We start from the raw sequence: 17,647 nt of genomic DNA, 5'->3' as shown, positions 1-17,647 counted from the left end.
TTACTTCAGATCCTCTGCTCGACGTTAGTGAGGGGAACGTCCACTCTGCCTGTCCTCTGCTCTAATCGTGCCGTTGCCTCCCCCGCACACATTGCTATGGATTGCCGGCAGCGGAGCCCTCACAGCGCTGGGACGAGCCCCGGCAGTAGCGTCTGGGAAGGCGAGAGCGGGTAAGATGGCTGCAAGCGGGCTGGCGGGCGGACGACTTCGCGGTCCTGTCTTTGGGCTTGCGGCGAGTCCGCGCCATAGTGCGCCTGCGCGACAGCGCGGCTCCTCCTTCCCGCCACCCCAGATGCGGGTGGCGGGAAAAGACCTCAGTTACACTCTCCTTAGCCCTGGGAAGGGTATGCTAGTCTGGACGGAGCTGAGGATGGGCCTTCGGGCCTTTTGTGATAAGAAATTTGACCCTTTGCTCCAATAACCGGTATCTGAGTCAGAACTCCTTGGCCTCTGAATGAATTTAGGTGGAGAGGGGCGGAAGGGCCCCCTTCTAGGTTACACTGCCCATTTCACCGAGGAAGCCGGATGAGGGCTTGCCTGGGCGCCAGGACCTACATCCGGGGCTGCTGGTTGTATTAAGAAAAGGAAACTGAGGGAGGCCCGCCAAAGAGAAGTGGTTAGCTCTCGTTGTATGGAGAGTTGGGATACTAACCTTGGTCCTTAAAAATACTCTTCTTATTCTGTGTTTGTGTTACAGTAATTACAGGCATTATATCAGACGACTGAAATGAAAAGGAAATTTTAATATTGTACTGGATGGCTGGGATTACTGCGTTTGTAACATGGTTCGGTCCAGAAAGGGAAAAAAGGATTTTGTTTCATAGAACCTGGGCTCTTTTTAGTAACGTGGCCTTACTTAAACAGGCCACTTTTCCCATCCCTAAAATGAATATTAGCTTAATTGGCTGAATTGGAATTAAAGAGTCCTTTGTTTCTGAAAATCCAAAGCATTCTATCCTTTCTAAGATGAATAATTTGGATTAATTGGCAGAGCTGAAATTAAAGAGTCCTGGATTCCTGAAAATCTGTTTAACATTGGACCCATCTGCTTTTCTTATGTGGAACACTCACTCCCACCCACTTCCAACCAGCGTGGAAGTTTTTGGTAATCCCTGTTTTACAGATGGGGAAATGGAGGGAGAAATGATTTGTCCTGAGTCACCGAAAGCTATACGACTAGCACCTAGGTAGTCTTGAAGGTTCTTGCCACTTTGTTCTATGATCGAGGATTAAAGAATTATGTGAAGATCTAGGAACCAAGAAATAGCTTCTTCCAAAAGGATGTGCTTCTAAGTGTTACCCAAATTCTGTTTTTAAGCCAAAAAGCCCAACCCCATAGAAAGTTGAGAGTTGGAAGGAATACTATAATAATCTATACCCATTTCCTTTATATTAGAGGATGAGGAAATGAAAAGGGAATCCTAGAGCAGGGAGTTGGTCACCTTGAGCCAGGATTAGAACCTTGGTCTTTTACCTCTTGGCGCCTAGTACTTTTACTGTTAGACTTACTGCTACTACATTTCTAACGCACTTCATCCCTTAGAATAGGTGAACAAATAGAACTAAGTTGTTTAACTAACTTGTTTTCTTTCTTTTACATAGTACACTTTCTCCATCCCGATGGTCCCTTGGAAGAAAACGGCGATTGGATGGAAGGCACAGAAAACCAGAAGATGTTGATTCATCTCTGTTTGTTGAAGATGAGGCCAAATCTAGACATTCAGAAGAAAAGGAATGTCGCAGTGCAGACAACAGGCTTGAGAGGTGTGATACTTGGCAGAAACATATTTTGCAAGAGGACAGCTAGGTAGCTCAGTGGATTGAAAGCCAGGCCTAGAGACATGGAGGATCTGGATTCATACCTAGTCTCAGATACTTCCTAGCTATGGGAGGACCCAGGGCAAGTCACTTAACTCCCTTTACATAGCTCTTACTATTTTGCCTTGGAACCAATTCTTAGTATTGATTCTGAGGCAGAAAGTAAGGATTTTCAGAAAGATGTATTTTTGCCATGGGGGGCACACATTTCTTCCCTTAAGTTGTGACTGGTGAAGAAAACCTTGTGACAGTTATGTGGCCAGATGAAAATTAACTTACCATTTGGAGTCTGCTTTGGGGAGATAAGGCACATAGACTGTGCCAATAAAGCAGTGGAAAGAAGGCTCTGGGGAAACTTGTCTCCTATTTTTACTGATTAATCTTCATCTTTTGAAAAATTTGTATGTTTTATTAACTTGATATTTGAGACAAACCTTATTCTGTACTAGCATATTTGCTTTGTACTTAGGTAAAAGGTGGTGCTTGATTTAGGAGCTGTTCTTGAATATATCCAGTCCCAGTTGAAGGAATATATAGAGTTAGAACTTAAAACTTGATTAGATATCAAGAGATGGATCTGGTTTGTCCCTTGTGGAAACACTAGCAAGACTAGATTCATTCAGTGTCATTCTGACTTGAACCTAGAATTTTAGAATCCATATTCCTTGTAACCTTTGTCATGAATTCAGAAATAACCTTGGCCTAATTAAGTAATATGCTATATCATGCTGCATATTATATTCAGTGCATTTGTTAATGCTGTTACACCTGCCAACAATGCACATTGCAACATATCTCTGCCTGCCTGTTCTGTAAACTTACTACACATTAGAGCCTTTTAAAATGTTCTTCATTTATTTGGGGCTAATTAATTTGTATTACTAAAACTCAAGATAAAAATGTGTTTTCCTTATGAGTCTAATGAGATTGAGCCAAAGAACCTCTATTTTTCAAGAAATGTTTAAGACAGAAAAGTGGTTAACCCGTTTAATAATAATAATAGCTAGCTCCTTTGCCTTGGAACCAATACACAGTATTGATTCTAAGATGGAAAATACGGATTTCAAAAAAAGACTAATGGAGCACTTAAAACTTAACTTCAAATTTCTGAAGTTAAAAATAGCAAAATATGTTATAAAATGAAAATGTTACTTCCTAGCTGTGACCTTTTGTAAGTGACTTAAGGATCTAAAAAAAGTTATGCATTATTTCTTTATAAAGCTACTCCCAAAATTTCATTGAGGGTTTTTTTGGGTAATTTTAAGTAATTTAAATCTGATGCCTGCTTTTATTGATAATTTATAGGAAACAGAAAGATGTTCGAAATCATGTTATTGCTTGTAGAGCATGTTGAGCATGCCTTGTGGAAAGACAGAAAGAGCTAAAGATCATTTCTTTACACTGGAAAACTTTATGGCCAACCTAACATCTTCCTTTGCCTACATTTGTTTATTTAGAAGAATTGAAGCTTTGAGGTATAATACCCAAACTGAGGACACCTTTAAGCCAAAATTAGTAGCTGTTAAATAGTCTCTACTTCATTGGAAGCAAAGTATTACAGATACCCAGGTCATTTGCATAGATCTTTATTTTATCTCTTAAGAAAAAAATTGTATCTTTTGTTTTTATATCACCATCTATATCTTCTCTTCCCCCTATCAGAGAGCCATTCCATATTACCAATTATAAAAAGTTTTAAGGGAAAAAGTCAATCAATACATCATTGTCGCTGTGTCTGCAAAGGAGGGGGGTTGGGGTGTTCTCTAACTTTTAGCCAACAGCCATTTTATAAATCCTTGTTTTGTATAATAGGCTAAGTTCTTAAAAGATAAGAAAATGAAAAGAAAACTGGTTTCAACCTTCAAAGAGCTTATATTCTAATTTAGGAGACAACATACATAATTGGCAATGAATACAGAGTGGATGGGTCTTAGAGTGGAAAGCCTTAGTACCTGAAGGGGAACCAGGAAAGATCTCTTGTTATTGGGGGACCTAGGAGCTGAGTTTTTAAAGGAAGCCAGGAAGGCAAAGGTAGAAGAGGAGAGCATTCTGGATACCAGAGATGCTGCAAAGGCAGGAGAAAAGAGATTTAGTGGCAAATAGACCAGTAGGCTTGAACATCATACCAGTGTGAGAAGAAGGGAAATATGTTAAAGGACTAGAAAGATAGGAAGGAAGAGTTTTTAAATGCCAAAAAGTATCTTTTGTAATCCTAGAGGTAACAGGAACTCATTTGGATTTTGAATAAGGTGATAACATGGACAAACTTGATTTCCTAAATAATATCTTTTCTGCTTTTCTTTCAGAGAACCTCCCCTTTTAATAAAGAATTGGGGGGGGGCAGTTCAGCAAAGCATGTCAGCTGACTTACAATATATGTGTATATTATGTATGTTATATATTTTACTATTGCATGTTATACATTAGAAGAAGAATGCTTGGGCATATTTGAGCCCTTTAGGGAAAGACACAAAGATTGAAGGTTGGGTGTGGAGTAATAATATATAAGGGGCAATTTGGAGAAAGGTGGAAGGGAAATGGGATTTAGAGTGCAAGATGGCCTTGGCCAGTTCTCTGAATTCTTTAGAGAGAAATAGAAATGGATCGATGTAGAAAAGAGAGCAGAACCAAAAAAAAAAACCAACATGGTGACTATAAAAACATATAATGGAAAGATACTTAAAGTGAACTCTTAATTAATGACCAAATTTAGCACTGAAAAAAAGAACAGAAAATGTTTTCCAGCTGATTCAAAATAACTTTCTTAAAGTATACTAGTATTTCATTACGTTCATGTAACACTGGCCATTTCCCACCTTTGTTTTCAGTTAATTTGCTACCTTTTTTAAAAAACATATATGATAAAGCATTTATCCACTTCTTAAAATATACCAGGCCCTGTGCTACTTGGAAATGCTAATGTAAGTGAGATAATTCCTAATCGAACTTACATTTTTCTTTATTATGTGTTGCAACCTGTTCATACCCATCAGTTACCTACATGTAAACCCACCCAAGCATTTCATTGTTTTATGTGAACTGAAAATTGAATTTTCTGAACCAGGCTTAGAAAAGTAAACTGTATCATCTAAATGTATGAATTTTGGCAGTTTTATTTTCATTTAATTTTTTGCAGCTTTACAACACCAGAAGGCCCCAAACCCCATTCAAGATGTACAGACTGGGGAAGTGTAGTTGAAGAGGATGAAATGAGAACCAAAGTGAATAAAGAAATTGCAAGGTACATAATTATATCCAATTTTAACTTATAATTATATTAAATTTAAACTCTGCATAACCACTTGCCTTCATTCTATATTTTAGCTATTCATTTTTTTTCTTTAGATGTGTTCTAGTCTATGCAGTTTAACTTAAAGTTAATGCATTAATAGAATTCCTCACTAGAATATAAATTATTAGGTATATGCAGAAGGCTTGGTACTTTCAGCACTAGTAATTTGTCAAACTATTGATACTCATGTACAACAATATTAGTAACGCATATAACTAATATTTATTTAGTTTTAACAATTTTAGCTAATAATACTATTAATATTTAAGCAAAACATTACCAAATGGCATTGTCATTAATTATAGTTCTTTCTCCTTCTAATGTGAAGTAGAACCCAGGTAAGTTAAATGGAAATTAATTTTTTTTCCTGCCTCTTTTTTTTTTTTAATATATTTTATTTGATCATTTCCAAGCATTATTCGTTAAAGACATAGATCATTTTCTTTTCCTCCCCCCCACCCCCCATAGCCGACGCGTAAGTCCACTGGGCATTAGATGTTTTCTTGATTTGAACCCATTGCTTTGTTGATAGTATTTGCATTAGAGTGTTCATTTAAAGTCTATCCTCTGTCATGTCCCCTCAACCTCTGTATTCAGGCAGTTGCTTTTTCTCGGTGTTTCCACTCCCATAGTTTATCCTTTGCTTATGAATGGTGTTTTTTTTCTCCTGGATCCCTGCAAGTTGTTCAGGGACATTACACCGCCCCTAATGGAGAAGTCCATTACGTTCGACTATACCACAGTGTATTAGTCTCTGTGTACAATGTTCTCCTGGCTCTGCTCCTCCCGCTCTGCATCACTTCCTGGAGGTTGTTCCAGTCTCCATGGAACTTCTCCACTTTATTATTCCTTTGAGCACAACAGTATTCCATCACCAACACATACCACAGTTTGTTCAGCCATTCCCCAATTGATGGGCATCCCCTCGTTTTCCAGTTTTGGGCCACCACAAAGAGCGCAGCCATGAATATTTTTGTACAAGTCTTTGTGTCCATTATCTCTTTGGGATACAGACCCAGCAGTGCTATGGCTGGGTCAAAGGGTAGATATTCTTTTGTCGCCCTTTGGGCATAGTTCCAAATTGCCCTCCAGAATGGTTGGATCAGTTCACAACTCCACCAGCAATGAATTAATGTCCCTACTTTGCCACATCCCCTCCAGCATTCATTACTTTCCTTTGCTGTTATGTTAGCCAATCTGCTAGGTGTGAGGTGATACCTCAGAGTTGTTTTGATTTGCATCTCTCTGATTATAAGAGATGTGGAACACTTCTTCATGTGCTTGTTAATAGTTTTGATTTCTTTATCTGAGAACTGCCTATCCATTGGAAATTAATTTTTATTTGAGATTATTTTTAAAAAAAATTAACCTTGAATTTGTTGGAATTTAGAGAAACATTTGAATTTGCCATTGTTTTCTTTTTAAACATGTTAGGTACTATTTTTGGACTGCTCAGCCTTTTTAATTTTGATGGCCTTTAAATTTGCTATGTATTTTACTCTAAATTGAGGAGGTATAGGTAGAGACTCTTTAAGAGAATTTGTTATGGTTACTAATAAGCATTTATGTGTTAAGAGCTAATCACACTGGACGGAAGTCCCATAAAGAGAAATGCTTTGTTGAGTTTGTTAGATGCTACCCTGATTGTCATTTGTGAGAGTGGTCCTACTTGGAAGCCATGAAATCTAGATTTTAATCTGGTTCTTACTTAGACTGATCAGTTTTCTGACTTGAGCCATTAAGCCTCTCTAGGCCTTATCTGTAAAGTCTGTTAAGTCTTCAGAAATGAAATAAGATTCATAAAGGTTCAGGTTTTTCTTTTTTCTTGATTAGTAAGAATGTGAATTTCTTTCATAGATACAAAAGAAAACTTCTCATAAATGAATTTGGAAGAGAAAGAAAGTCATCATCTGGAAGGTGAGTAATATTTAGTACTTTTAAATTTGTATGTCTCTTAAAGGTACTTTAAAAAAACTAACAAATGTGAGTAATATAAAGAAATCTAGGACGACCTTTGTGAAATTATATAAAAGAAGGGCTTAACCATAGCCATGTTAAAGAAAAAAATCAGTGGGGACAAAGGGAATAAGCTGAGAAAGTTAGTAGATATTTTATGGGAGTGACTTGATAGATGAAATTTTACATGTTGAAATATCAACATTTTCAAGGCAAGGTTCTTTTTCTCTTACAAATGATATTTGATTACCTTTTTGAATGTTTAGTATAAAATTATGGAAAAGTGTTGATAACATCTATTAGATATCTCTGAAAATGTCATAATTTTTTATTTTGTTTAGTTCTGATTCAAAAGAATCAACATCTGCAGCACGAGCAGAACTAGAAACAGATGAAAATGTTCTGATGAGGAGACAAAAGCAGATAAATTATGGAAAGAATACCATTGCCTATGATCGATACATTAAAGAAGTTCCCAGGTAGATTTTTCACTTGTGTGAATGGCAGGCCTTTAAATGAGTTAATGTTATTATAGGTAATTTCCTTTTTTAAGAAAGATCATACCTTTACCCTTCTGAATATACTTCCCCTTTGTTATAAGTATACGTACATGGTGATTTAGAAATTGTTACAGGAATCTTCATAATTATAGAGAAAATATTGTACATTTGGCATGAAGTGTTCCTCTGGTGACTGGTTTAGCAGAAGATACCTTAGGAGAATTCTGGCAAATTGACTGTTTTTACACTGATAGCTGAATTCCTGAGAAGAAGCTAGAATAAAGACAAGAAGTAGAAGCTGAGCCTTTTGATGTATCTAGGCCTATATGTAGGAACTGGGGAGAAAAGAAATAGGAGCCTGAACAAAGAAGACTGTGGTAGAGGGGGCAGCTAGATGGTTCAGTGGATTGAGAGCCAGTCTTGGAGATCACAGGTCCAGATATAAAACCTCATATACTTCATAGCTGGACAAGTCACTTAATCCTATTGCCCCACTTTTCTGCCTTAGAACCAATATATATAGTATTAATTCTAAGATAGAAGATAAGGGTTTAAGGGAGGGGGGGGGGGATGAAGGGTATAGTAGAAACTGAAGGGAACCCAAAAAGTCCTGCCCAGAAGTGGAGAAAAAGAGTAAGGGGGTGCTGGCAAACTGGATTAAAGCCATTGGCTAGTTTTCATTTTAAATAGGATTTTTACTATGGTTTTTATTGGTCTATTGTTTTTATGGTTATACTTTATATGGGTATGTTCCTGTTTATGTTTATATGGGTATAGTTCCTGTTGAACCAGATATGACTTCACTGTAACAAAAATGTAATTTTGTTTTTCAGTAATAGGGAATGTTATCACATTTGATGTAAAAGAATTTAGATGCCTAATACAACCCACAACAATGTATAGAATAATCTTAGATTAATATCCAGTAGTGGGTTTAAAAAAAACAAATAAGCAAAACCTCAGTTCTTAACATGTCAATCTCATTAAAATCTTAATATTTCATAATTAGTAAGAATTATGTACAAGCCTAGAATGTATGGTTCCTTAGACTACTGGGTGTATTCTTTCTAATATAGGCATCTTAGACAACCTGGAATTCATCCCAAAACTCCAAATAAGTTTAAGAAGTATAGTAGGCGATCCTGGGACCAGCAGATCAAACTGTGGAAAGTTGCTTTGCATTTTTGGGATCCTCCAGTTGAGGAAGGTTGTAACTTGCAAGAAATGTACGTATCAGAACTACTTTTTTCTTGTATTATGGAAATGTATGTCTCATAAGTAGACTATCCTTGCTTTTTGCCATATGTTGTGTGTATATATATATAATTCTATGACCCAAGAAATGGTGTTCTTCAAATCTTCCCACTAGAAAAATTTAATGAATACTTATTTTCCTGATGTATAGTGCATATAGCATGTTGTCTCCTCCCTGGGAGTGGTTTAGAGTAATAACAACAAGCCTTAATTAAGCTCAGTTGCATATAAATGTTTTTAATAAGTAGGTAGAACATAGGAGCTTGGTGGAAGCAGAGAATATGTGCATGAAGTTAATTAAGTTTATGGGTTATTTTTTCTCCCCCTCCCCCCCTTTTGCAGTGAGGAAGGGTTTTGCTTATGGAGAATACATTATGCTTCCCATCAAAAATGTGATTCCTGTGTCCTCTTAAAAAATATTTCTCAAATTGATACTCTCACCTCATAATAAAGGACTTTTAAAATTCAATTTTTTACCCAACTATTCATGTTATTTAGCTTCCCTGTATTAAAATAGTAGTTTTCATTTCAGGCATTAGGAAATTTATCAGTCTGGGTTTTTACAAGACAAGAGTCTTTTAGATTAATATTGGCATAAAAATAACATTGAGCTAGCTGCTTAAACCTTTGCATACTACTGCCACTGATGATTGTACTTTGGGATTTATTAAGTGGTTTACTTGAATCACCTCAGTAAATTAGGGGAGTATGTGTCATCTCTGTTTTGCAGACAAAGAAACCTAGGGAATGCAGCTTTTCAAAATTGTTTAGAATAATCCTGGGCAGGAGAAATTCACTGGCACAGCTGGGGTTTTCCCTGGAGATACCCAGCCAACAAGAGCCTTCCTAGCATCAGATTTCTTTCAGCATTCTATTAAGCAAGTCATTGATGTCATTTTCATGTTGCTTTATAATTTTAACAGTACTCCAGTAGATATCGATGAAATGGAGACTGAGTCTGCAGAAAGTAGCTCCGAGTCACAAACAAGCTCTCAGGATAATTATGTGAGTACCAGGGTTTTGCATTTTTCCCTTAAGTTTTCTAATTCCTTCTACTTTCCTTTTGGCAGTTTGGCTCATTTTAAGCAGTAATGTAAGCTCCTTGGTTTGAACTTGACACTAGGGAATAAGGATTCCACTATATTTGTTCATAAAACTTGAGGTTTAGCCCCGGGCGTGGGTGAGTAAAATCTTGTATATTGGCCATGATTTATGGTAGTTTTTGACAAGCATGTTTATAGGGATAAAGGAAAATAATGCTGTGAACATTTGAGTATCCCCTATATAAGTCATACTAGTCAACTTTTTTAAGCATTTCATAATTTTTTTAACTACATCTCTTGAGTTCAACTATATTCTTTGTCAGTTTTACCACAGAATAGATGTCCAAGGAAAAGAGGATATTGGCTCTAATATGTTGTTTGTGTTGTTAGTTGTTTTAAACACTGGGTCTCAATTTCCTCATATGTATGGAAAAATAATGGGTTTTAGAGAGACCTGGTCAGAGTCTACTAGAAATACAAACTTAGAAAATACAATGCTCAGCTTTGGTTCAGTGGTCTCATCCAATAATTTGTAAGTTTTGCAGGAATTCTATTATTAGAAACAGTAAAAGTAATAAAGGGACAATTTAGTAAAATTCAATGAAAGATAGTACAAAAAAAATGGCCCGGCCCTGAGGCTTGGAAAAGCAATTGAAAGAAGATAGTCTAAGCAAAAAAAAAAATTTTTTTGGAAGTATGTAGAAAAAAAAGAGCAGAACCCCCCCAAAAAATAGACACACAGTGACTATAAACATAAAATGGAGAGATACTTAAAGTGAACTCTTAATTAATGACCAAATTTAGCATTAAAAAAAAACAAAATGTACTGACTTGAGAGGAAAAAAGAATTAAAAAGGGAAATAAGCATAATAGTTAATAACCATAATGTGAATGCATGAGAAATTAAGCCTTCAAATTTTGTGCATATTAGAAATGGTTTTTGAAATAATCACAGATAAAAATGAGTGTAGAATAAAACTTGCCCTTGCACCAATATTTTTTTTTAAACCTGAGTTAAAATTATGGTAGACAGGGAAACAAATTCATTGTCAAGAGAAAAATAAACCATCGTGTTGGCACTAGACCAAGAGATAGAAATAGTAAGTAAATATGCAACAAATGGTATAATGTCTTAAGATTATAAAGGAAAAGCTATCCAAGTTATAAAAAGATGGATGATAATAAGACTAGAACTATGAGAGGCTTTAATATTCCTCTCAGAGCTTTTAGGAAATATTTTTGAAAGAGTGAGGCATTGTTTGAGAGAATGTGGAATATTCATGTTAAACATTAATTCAGGGAACACTAACAGAATTAATACATGGTATAGATCTAAGTGAATAAGTAACTTCCCAAATAAATACACCCCCCAAAAAAACTTTTAGAAAATTGAATATTGATACCTTTTTTGGTATTGTCTAAATTTCTTTATCCTTCTAACTCCCAGAGTCATTATTTATTTAATAGAGAACATAAAATTTAAAAAGAAAAGAGAAAAAAAAATTGGCATACCTGATCATCAGGGTGAAAAAATCTGTTAGTATATTTGTGTGTGTTCCACACCTGTGGAGTCTCCCTCCCCCATATCTGCAAAGGAATGGCAGAAAGTGTTTAATTAGAAATAGGTAAAATTGACAAGGCTAGAAATTATAATTAAGAACATGAATTTTTAGGGGGGGCCACTGGGTAGCTCAGTGGATTAAGAGCCAGGCCTAGAGATGGGAAGTCCTAGGTTCAAATCTGGCCTTAGGCACTTTGTACTTGTGTGACCCTGGTCAAACCACTATATTCTAGATAGAGGAGGCTGTGTAGACAATGGAGAATCCTAGCCATCTCTGTAGTTAGGACCTGGCTTTTTAGTTCTGTTTTACCATCAGTGTGACCTTGAGTGAGTCATTAAATCTTCCTCAGCCTCATTTTTTCTTATCTAAGATAAACCATTGACCTAAATATTCCCTTTTGGTCAAAGGGTTACTTTATTCAAAGTAATTAAATCCAGATTTAGAAAAGCAGTTGAACTGTTTGATAAGTACTAGAACACAAAGTCCTTGGGAGAACTCCCTATTCTACAAAAGCTCCAAAGAACTACATATTACATTTTTACTTTACACCAATGAAATTTGCAAAGATCCCAAACATTAAATATTGTTGGAGAGAATGTGGGAAGACAAGCAAGTTGTGAATCAGTTAAGCTGAAAGGCAGTCAGACATTTTCTAGTAGCAAAGTAGATACAGGTACCTGGTGATTAGTAAATGATTAGGAAAAGTATATAATGAAATATTGTACTGTTAATGGCAAATATGAGGCATGGGAGGATTTCTACAAACTGATGCATCAGGAACTAAGCAGAATGAAAAAAGATGCATAATGAATACAATCATGTGAATAATAAGCATGGCACTGAAAAGCAATTGAACTCTGATTAATTATAGAAATCAGTCTTGGTCAAGGAGTGCAGATAATGAAGTTCATTTCCCTCTTGAAAGAAGGGAGCCTGTGGGTATGAAATGCTGAATACATGATTAGGTACAAAGTTGACATTGCCTACTTTTTTTTCTGTTACAAGGAAAAGAAGGGTTGTTAGGGCTAGGTAGCTTTTTCCATATAAAAAAATAGATTTTAATTTAGTTTCTTGGGTCTCCTTAAAATTAACATTTACTACTTTTGGTTATTTTTGGTTTGATTACTAGTGGTTAAATGTATACTAAAATGAAAACTTTTCTCCAGTGTCACTGGATTGCCTACATTAAGTGATTTTTAAAGCCCTTGACAATCTGTACCTTGACTTTCTAACCTCACCTTCCTTCCCACTCTATAGCCCAGCAAAGCTTGCCTGCTTGATGTTTGGCATTCCCTGGTTGTCTTCCCATATTTATAGCATGGTGTCTTTAGGACTGAGATCAGTACTTCAGCCTCTTTTCCCTTTTAGGTTGTATAAGGCTGCTTCCCTTGAGGTCGGTGGTTTTCATGGTCACCTGGTTTGTCCAAGTCTTCTTTTTCTGCCTAGTCCTTTAGTAAGATATGTGTATGGTCTGATGGTCTAGTTTCTTAAGTGAGCTACCCTAGGAATAACAATGCACATCTTAGTGGCTTTTACTGTGCTGTTGCCAATTTTCCATGAAGTTCCTAAAAGGGGTCTTCAGAGTTATTTATATGCAGAAATAAAGAGTTGAATGGAAGGACCCTTGCTTCAACTTCTAGCTCTCATTTTATTTGTAAATAGCTTTTTATTTTATTTGTTTGTAGCTTTTATGTAGTATCTAGAGAAATCTACTTTTAAGACATTTCTCATTGTGGTGTGTAGCTAACTGAGGTTCTCAAAGCTCTAGAGCTGGAAGGGACCCTTGAAACCATTTAGTTTGTCCCACCTCATTTTACAGAAGAAGAAATTGAGGCCTAGTGAGGGTAAGTGATGAGCCTAAGGTCTTCTGACTCCAGAGTCACTGCTTTAGCAAGGTGGAAGGTCCTGCTGAGTTGGAAAGACTTCCCATTTGGACTACATGATGAATTGTCTGGTCTTTGGAGAATTAGCTACATTGGGAATTGGCTATCATCAGGTAACCTGAAGGGTGAAGAATGCTATGCATGATAACCCTCTAATGCTGTCTTATCTAGATTTTGACAGGAATTATGGTTTGCATCAAGAGAGGAAGTAACCAGACAGTAAAATTGAGATCCTTGAAGTGTGCCCCATAATAAACAACTTTTATTAATGCTTTTTAAAATTTTACTCATTTTTATAAATATTCAGTTTTAGCCCTTAATCACAGAATTGATCCTACTCTTGGAGGCCACTTTTTAGTGGCTACCACTAACAGGGTACATGGCATTCTGCCATAGTTATGACTGGCCCCATGGCTATGATGTGTAGGGAGTGATCTTTAGTTTCTCAGTTTTCCAGGACCACAATTGGAATTTCAGTTAGTCGCCAGTAGGATCCATTGTAGATCTTGTCATTATGTTGTTGTAGTGGTATATATTCTGGTTTTGCTTATTTAGATGGTGTCATTTTATACAATCTCATGTTTCTTGGCACTCATCATTTTGTAGTATTTAATTTTATATACTAGGATATTGAACCTTTCTTGAGCTAATGGACACCCTTTATACTGGGAATATAAAGACAAAAATGAAGTTGTCTATGCCTGTTAGGGAACTGATATTATAATGGGGAAATCAGTTCCTTGTGATTGTATATATTTTTTAATTTGAGCTTCAAAGGTAGGCATCTCGAAAGGGCAGAAGAGATGAAGGGAATGGAGGAGCATGGAAGAGAATGAGTAGTGAGTCTAGAATTATGCCAGATTATGAGAAACTTTAAAATGCCAAACATTAGGACTTTGTATTTGATCTTAAGGGTGGTTGGGAGCCCCTCATTTTTGAGCAGGGGAAGATATAGATAGATTTGTACTTTGGGGATACAGTGTTTTTAGCAGTGGTGACATGCAGTTGGAAATGAATCCCTGTGGGCTGTATTTTGGCTTTGAAAACTACAAATTAAGTGTTATCTATATTGTATGATACAGTTTTTGGCCAGTGAGTTTAATCTAGAGACTGGATTGGAGATTGCAGAGACTAGGCACAGAGACAATAGTAAGGCCACTCCCAACAGCCCAGACGCGGTGATAATAGATCTAGAACTAGAAAGGTGATCCTGGGATTCTGGTCTTGAATCTGGGAGACTAGAAGTTTGAGTATCTTCACAAATAAGCAAGGTAAGAATGGGAAAACAGTTGAGGGAGAAATAAAATTATTTTATTTGGGACATGTGAAGTTTGAAGAATCATGAATTATCTAGTGGAAAAGTCCAATAGATGGCAGCTGGTGATTGTGGACCAAAACTGCAGGAATATACTGTATGTGATAGATGTGTATCTGAAAAGTCATCTGCATAGAGTGATGGATGACTGAATCCCTCTTGATGGCTGTTAGTTTGCCAAGGATATACAAAGGAGAGAACTGGAGCAGCTTCAGTACAGAGCATTGGTGGCCATCCAGGGTTTTGTAGGGAAAGAATATGAATAATTGCTCAGCAAAGGAAATTGAGGTGGAATGGTTAAACAAGAGAGGAACCAAGAGAAAGAGCCTTATTGCCAAAGTCCAGAGAGAAGAGAAAAACCAGAAAGGAGAAGCATGGTGAAAGATTGCAGAAGAGGGAGGTCTAGAACAATGAAGACTGACTAAGGCAAAGGCCACTGAGTCTGGCAGTGGACCTTATGTACCTTAGAACGGTCAGATTCAATTGTGATAAAGCTAGAAGTAGATTTTTGGAGAAGTAATAATGCAGACTTAAAACTAGAGAGCTCCATTCAGCAGTCTGGGTATGGAGGGATTAAGAGATAGTGGACTATAGGGGATGGTGGGATCAAAGTTTTATTGTTAAAAGAATGGAGAAGGCTTGGGCATGGCATTGAGGAAGGAGCCCAGAGACTGCTTGATGATTAGAAGGAGGCAGGACAATAATAGGGATGTGGGGTATGCAGGAAAAAGATGAGATAAAAGGGTTGGCTATAGAGGAATGTCAGGAGCTTTTGAGGCCTAGCAGGAAAGTTATCTTATTTACCCTGTATCTGGTTGAGTTCGACTAACTTAAGCTCCTCCAACAGTGTGTTAATCTCTCCCCATAGTACTCATTTTTGCCAGTTTGCAAGATATGAAGTGAAACCAATAGTAGTTTGTCATTTATAGAAATTTCATTTTAAAACACTTTGGTACCCAGTTCAAAAGTCTTATACTTCTGAAATTGTCCAAATATTTTGAATTATGAAAGTAGTTTCCAGAAGAGGTTAAGCAAAAGTTTGGATTTTTCTATGAAGATACTAAAGTGATGTGGTCATGACCTGGAAACGTAGATCAGCCAAAGTGGCACTGCAGTTATTTAAGATAAGGTTTTTAGTATATAATAATCTTCTCTTGACACTAAAAGATTAGTAAGTTCAGGGAAAACAACATTAGTATTCATTGTTGTAGTTTTGGGGAGAATATTTGGTAGGAAAATTTTCTTTGCCAAAGGACATTTTCTTTGTTTTTTCTTTGTTTCAGTTATATCCAATTCTTTGTGAACCCATTTAGGGTTTTCTTGGCAAAAATACTGGGGAGGCAGAGGGTTAAATGACTTGCCTGGGGTCACACAATTAATTAATGGCTGAATCTGGATTTGAATTTAGGCCTCTGGTTCCAGGCCCAGCACTCCATCTACTATGCCACCTAACTGCCCCCCATCTGTTTGAATTAGTTCATTAATGGGTATGTGAATGTACTTGTCTCAATATCCCTGTCTCTTAAGATGTCTTGAAAGTAAATTAATAGAATTTATTTCCATATATCTCTGTCCCTCCCCCATGCCACACACCCACACCATAGAAGGCATCATCCGGCAAACAGTTATGTATATATAGATTATGTCTTTGGTGTTCTGTTTTTCAGTTCATGCTCTGAAGGCATACACTCACAAGTTATTCTTCAAATGTTAAATTTGTAGCTATATATATTGTTTTCTTGATTCTAAGATACTTTTTTTTTAAGAATAAAATTTTTGCCAATGTGACATACTTGCTTAGCAATATTTCTAAATTATGATTCACATTTTTGTTTTGTAGGATATGTATTCTGGCACGCCTACTAAAGTTAGACATGTTGATTATCAAGCAGGAGATGAATTTGGCTTGGAGGCTTGTTTGACTGAACCACTGAAAGAATTCCCATCTGTGAGCTAAGGGTGCCACCTGGAGGCTATTTTGAGGAAACAAATTCTATTCTAAAATAGATGGCATTGTCTAGGTGAAAATAATTCTGGTGAAATGTTGGCCAAACTGTGTTGTGTATTGGTAACTGGATGTTTCTCTCTTGTTCATAGTTCATTATTTCATGATGTTGTTGTTCTTGCCTCATTTTCTTATTTTTACTTAATTTTTTGTATATTGGATGGGTTTGCAAGTGTTAAATTATAAATTTTTATCAACACACGAAAAGTGACATTGAAACAACCTGATTGTTTCATAGGTTTCTCTTAATGAACTTGGCTGGCATAAGTGGCTTTTCCTAGGTATAAAATGCCATATTGGTCTCTTGGTTTTATCGTAGAACTACAATAAGGGACCAGCATTTCTTTGTGCTTTACCAGTGTACTTTGAGTTGGATGCCTCCCATTTCCTTTAAAACTAACTTTCTGGCATCTTTTCAAGGTGCCAAATGTATTAAAAAAGCTTTTCGTTTCATCCAGAGCACTGGAAAGTCACACTATACTATATAGATAGTGGATTTTTTGAATACTGAGCTTGAAGATTGCTGCAACCTTAGTTTGGTACTTGTAAATAGTCAGTGATAGCTCTTCTTGTGATGTTTGAAGAAGAGTTAAAGAAATGCAAAGTATGTAGGGAAAAACATTTTTTAAATGCAACCAATTAATAAGCCATGTAAAATTGTTGTAAATGATAATATTGTACAGATTTTCTGTTCAAATATTCAATTGTAAACTTAATATGGTTAATGTTTTAATTGCTTTTGTATGGAATGTTCTTGCAAAAAATAAAAGGGAAAGAATCTTGTGCATCAGATTTATTAGGTTGTCAGATAGGTGTGAACTTTGTTACTCTTCTTTCCAATGAACCTCCTCATATGCATTCATTTTCATAATTATGTAAAATTCTTTCAAAAGAATACCCTGTATGTCTTTATGCCTTCATATTTTTTTAATTAAAAAGATAGGTAACTACTATAGATGGGAGGATACCAATATTGTAAGTTTACTGTATTAGGTTGGTAGCTTGAAATTTTTAAGCGG

The 17,647-nt window shown here is 36.3% G+C and overlaps 1 protein-coding gene across 1 annotated transcript; it reads left to right on the top strand.

Annotated features, from left to right (window-relative positions):
* Nucleotides 1–37: 37 nt before the first annotated feature.
* Nucleotides 38–17,420, top strand: SLBP (stem-loop binding protein). The gene is made up of 8 exons (XM_001375570.5): nt 38–170; nt 1,603–1,764; nt 4,955–5,059; nt 6,968–7,027; nt 7,408–7,545; nt 8,643–8,792; nt 9,744–9,825; nt 16,464–17,420. The coding sequence occupies exons 1-8, from the start codon at nt 97–99 to the stop codon at nt 16,578–16,580; spliced, it is 888 nt and encodes a 295-aa protein (XP_001375607.2). The 5' UTR covers nt 38–96; the 3' UTR covers nt 16,581–17,420.
* Nucleotides 17,421–17,647: the final 227 nt, after the last annotated feature.

This window comes from Monodelphis domestica, chromosome 6, assembly GCF_027887165.1.
Source record: "Monodelphis domestica isolate mMonDom1 chromosome 6, mMonDom1.pri, whole genome shotgun sequence".
Lineage (NCBI taxonomy): Eukaryota > Metazoa > Chordata > Mammalia > Didelphimorphia > Didelphidae > Monodelphis > Monodelphis domestica.
The sequence above is the reverse complement of the archived record's forward strand: the minus strand, read 5'-3'. Positions and strand labels throughout refer to the sequence as shown.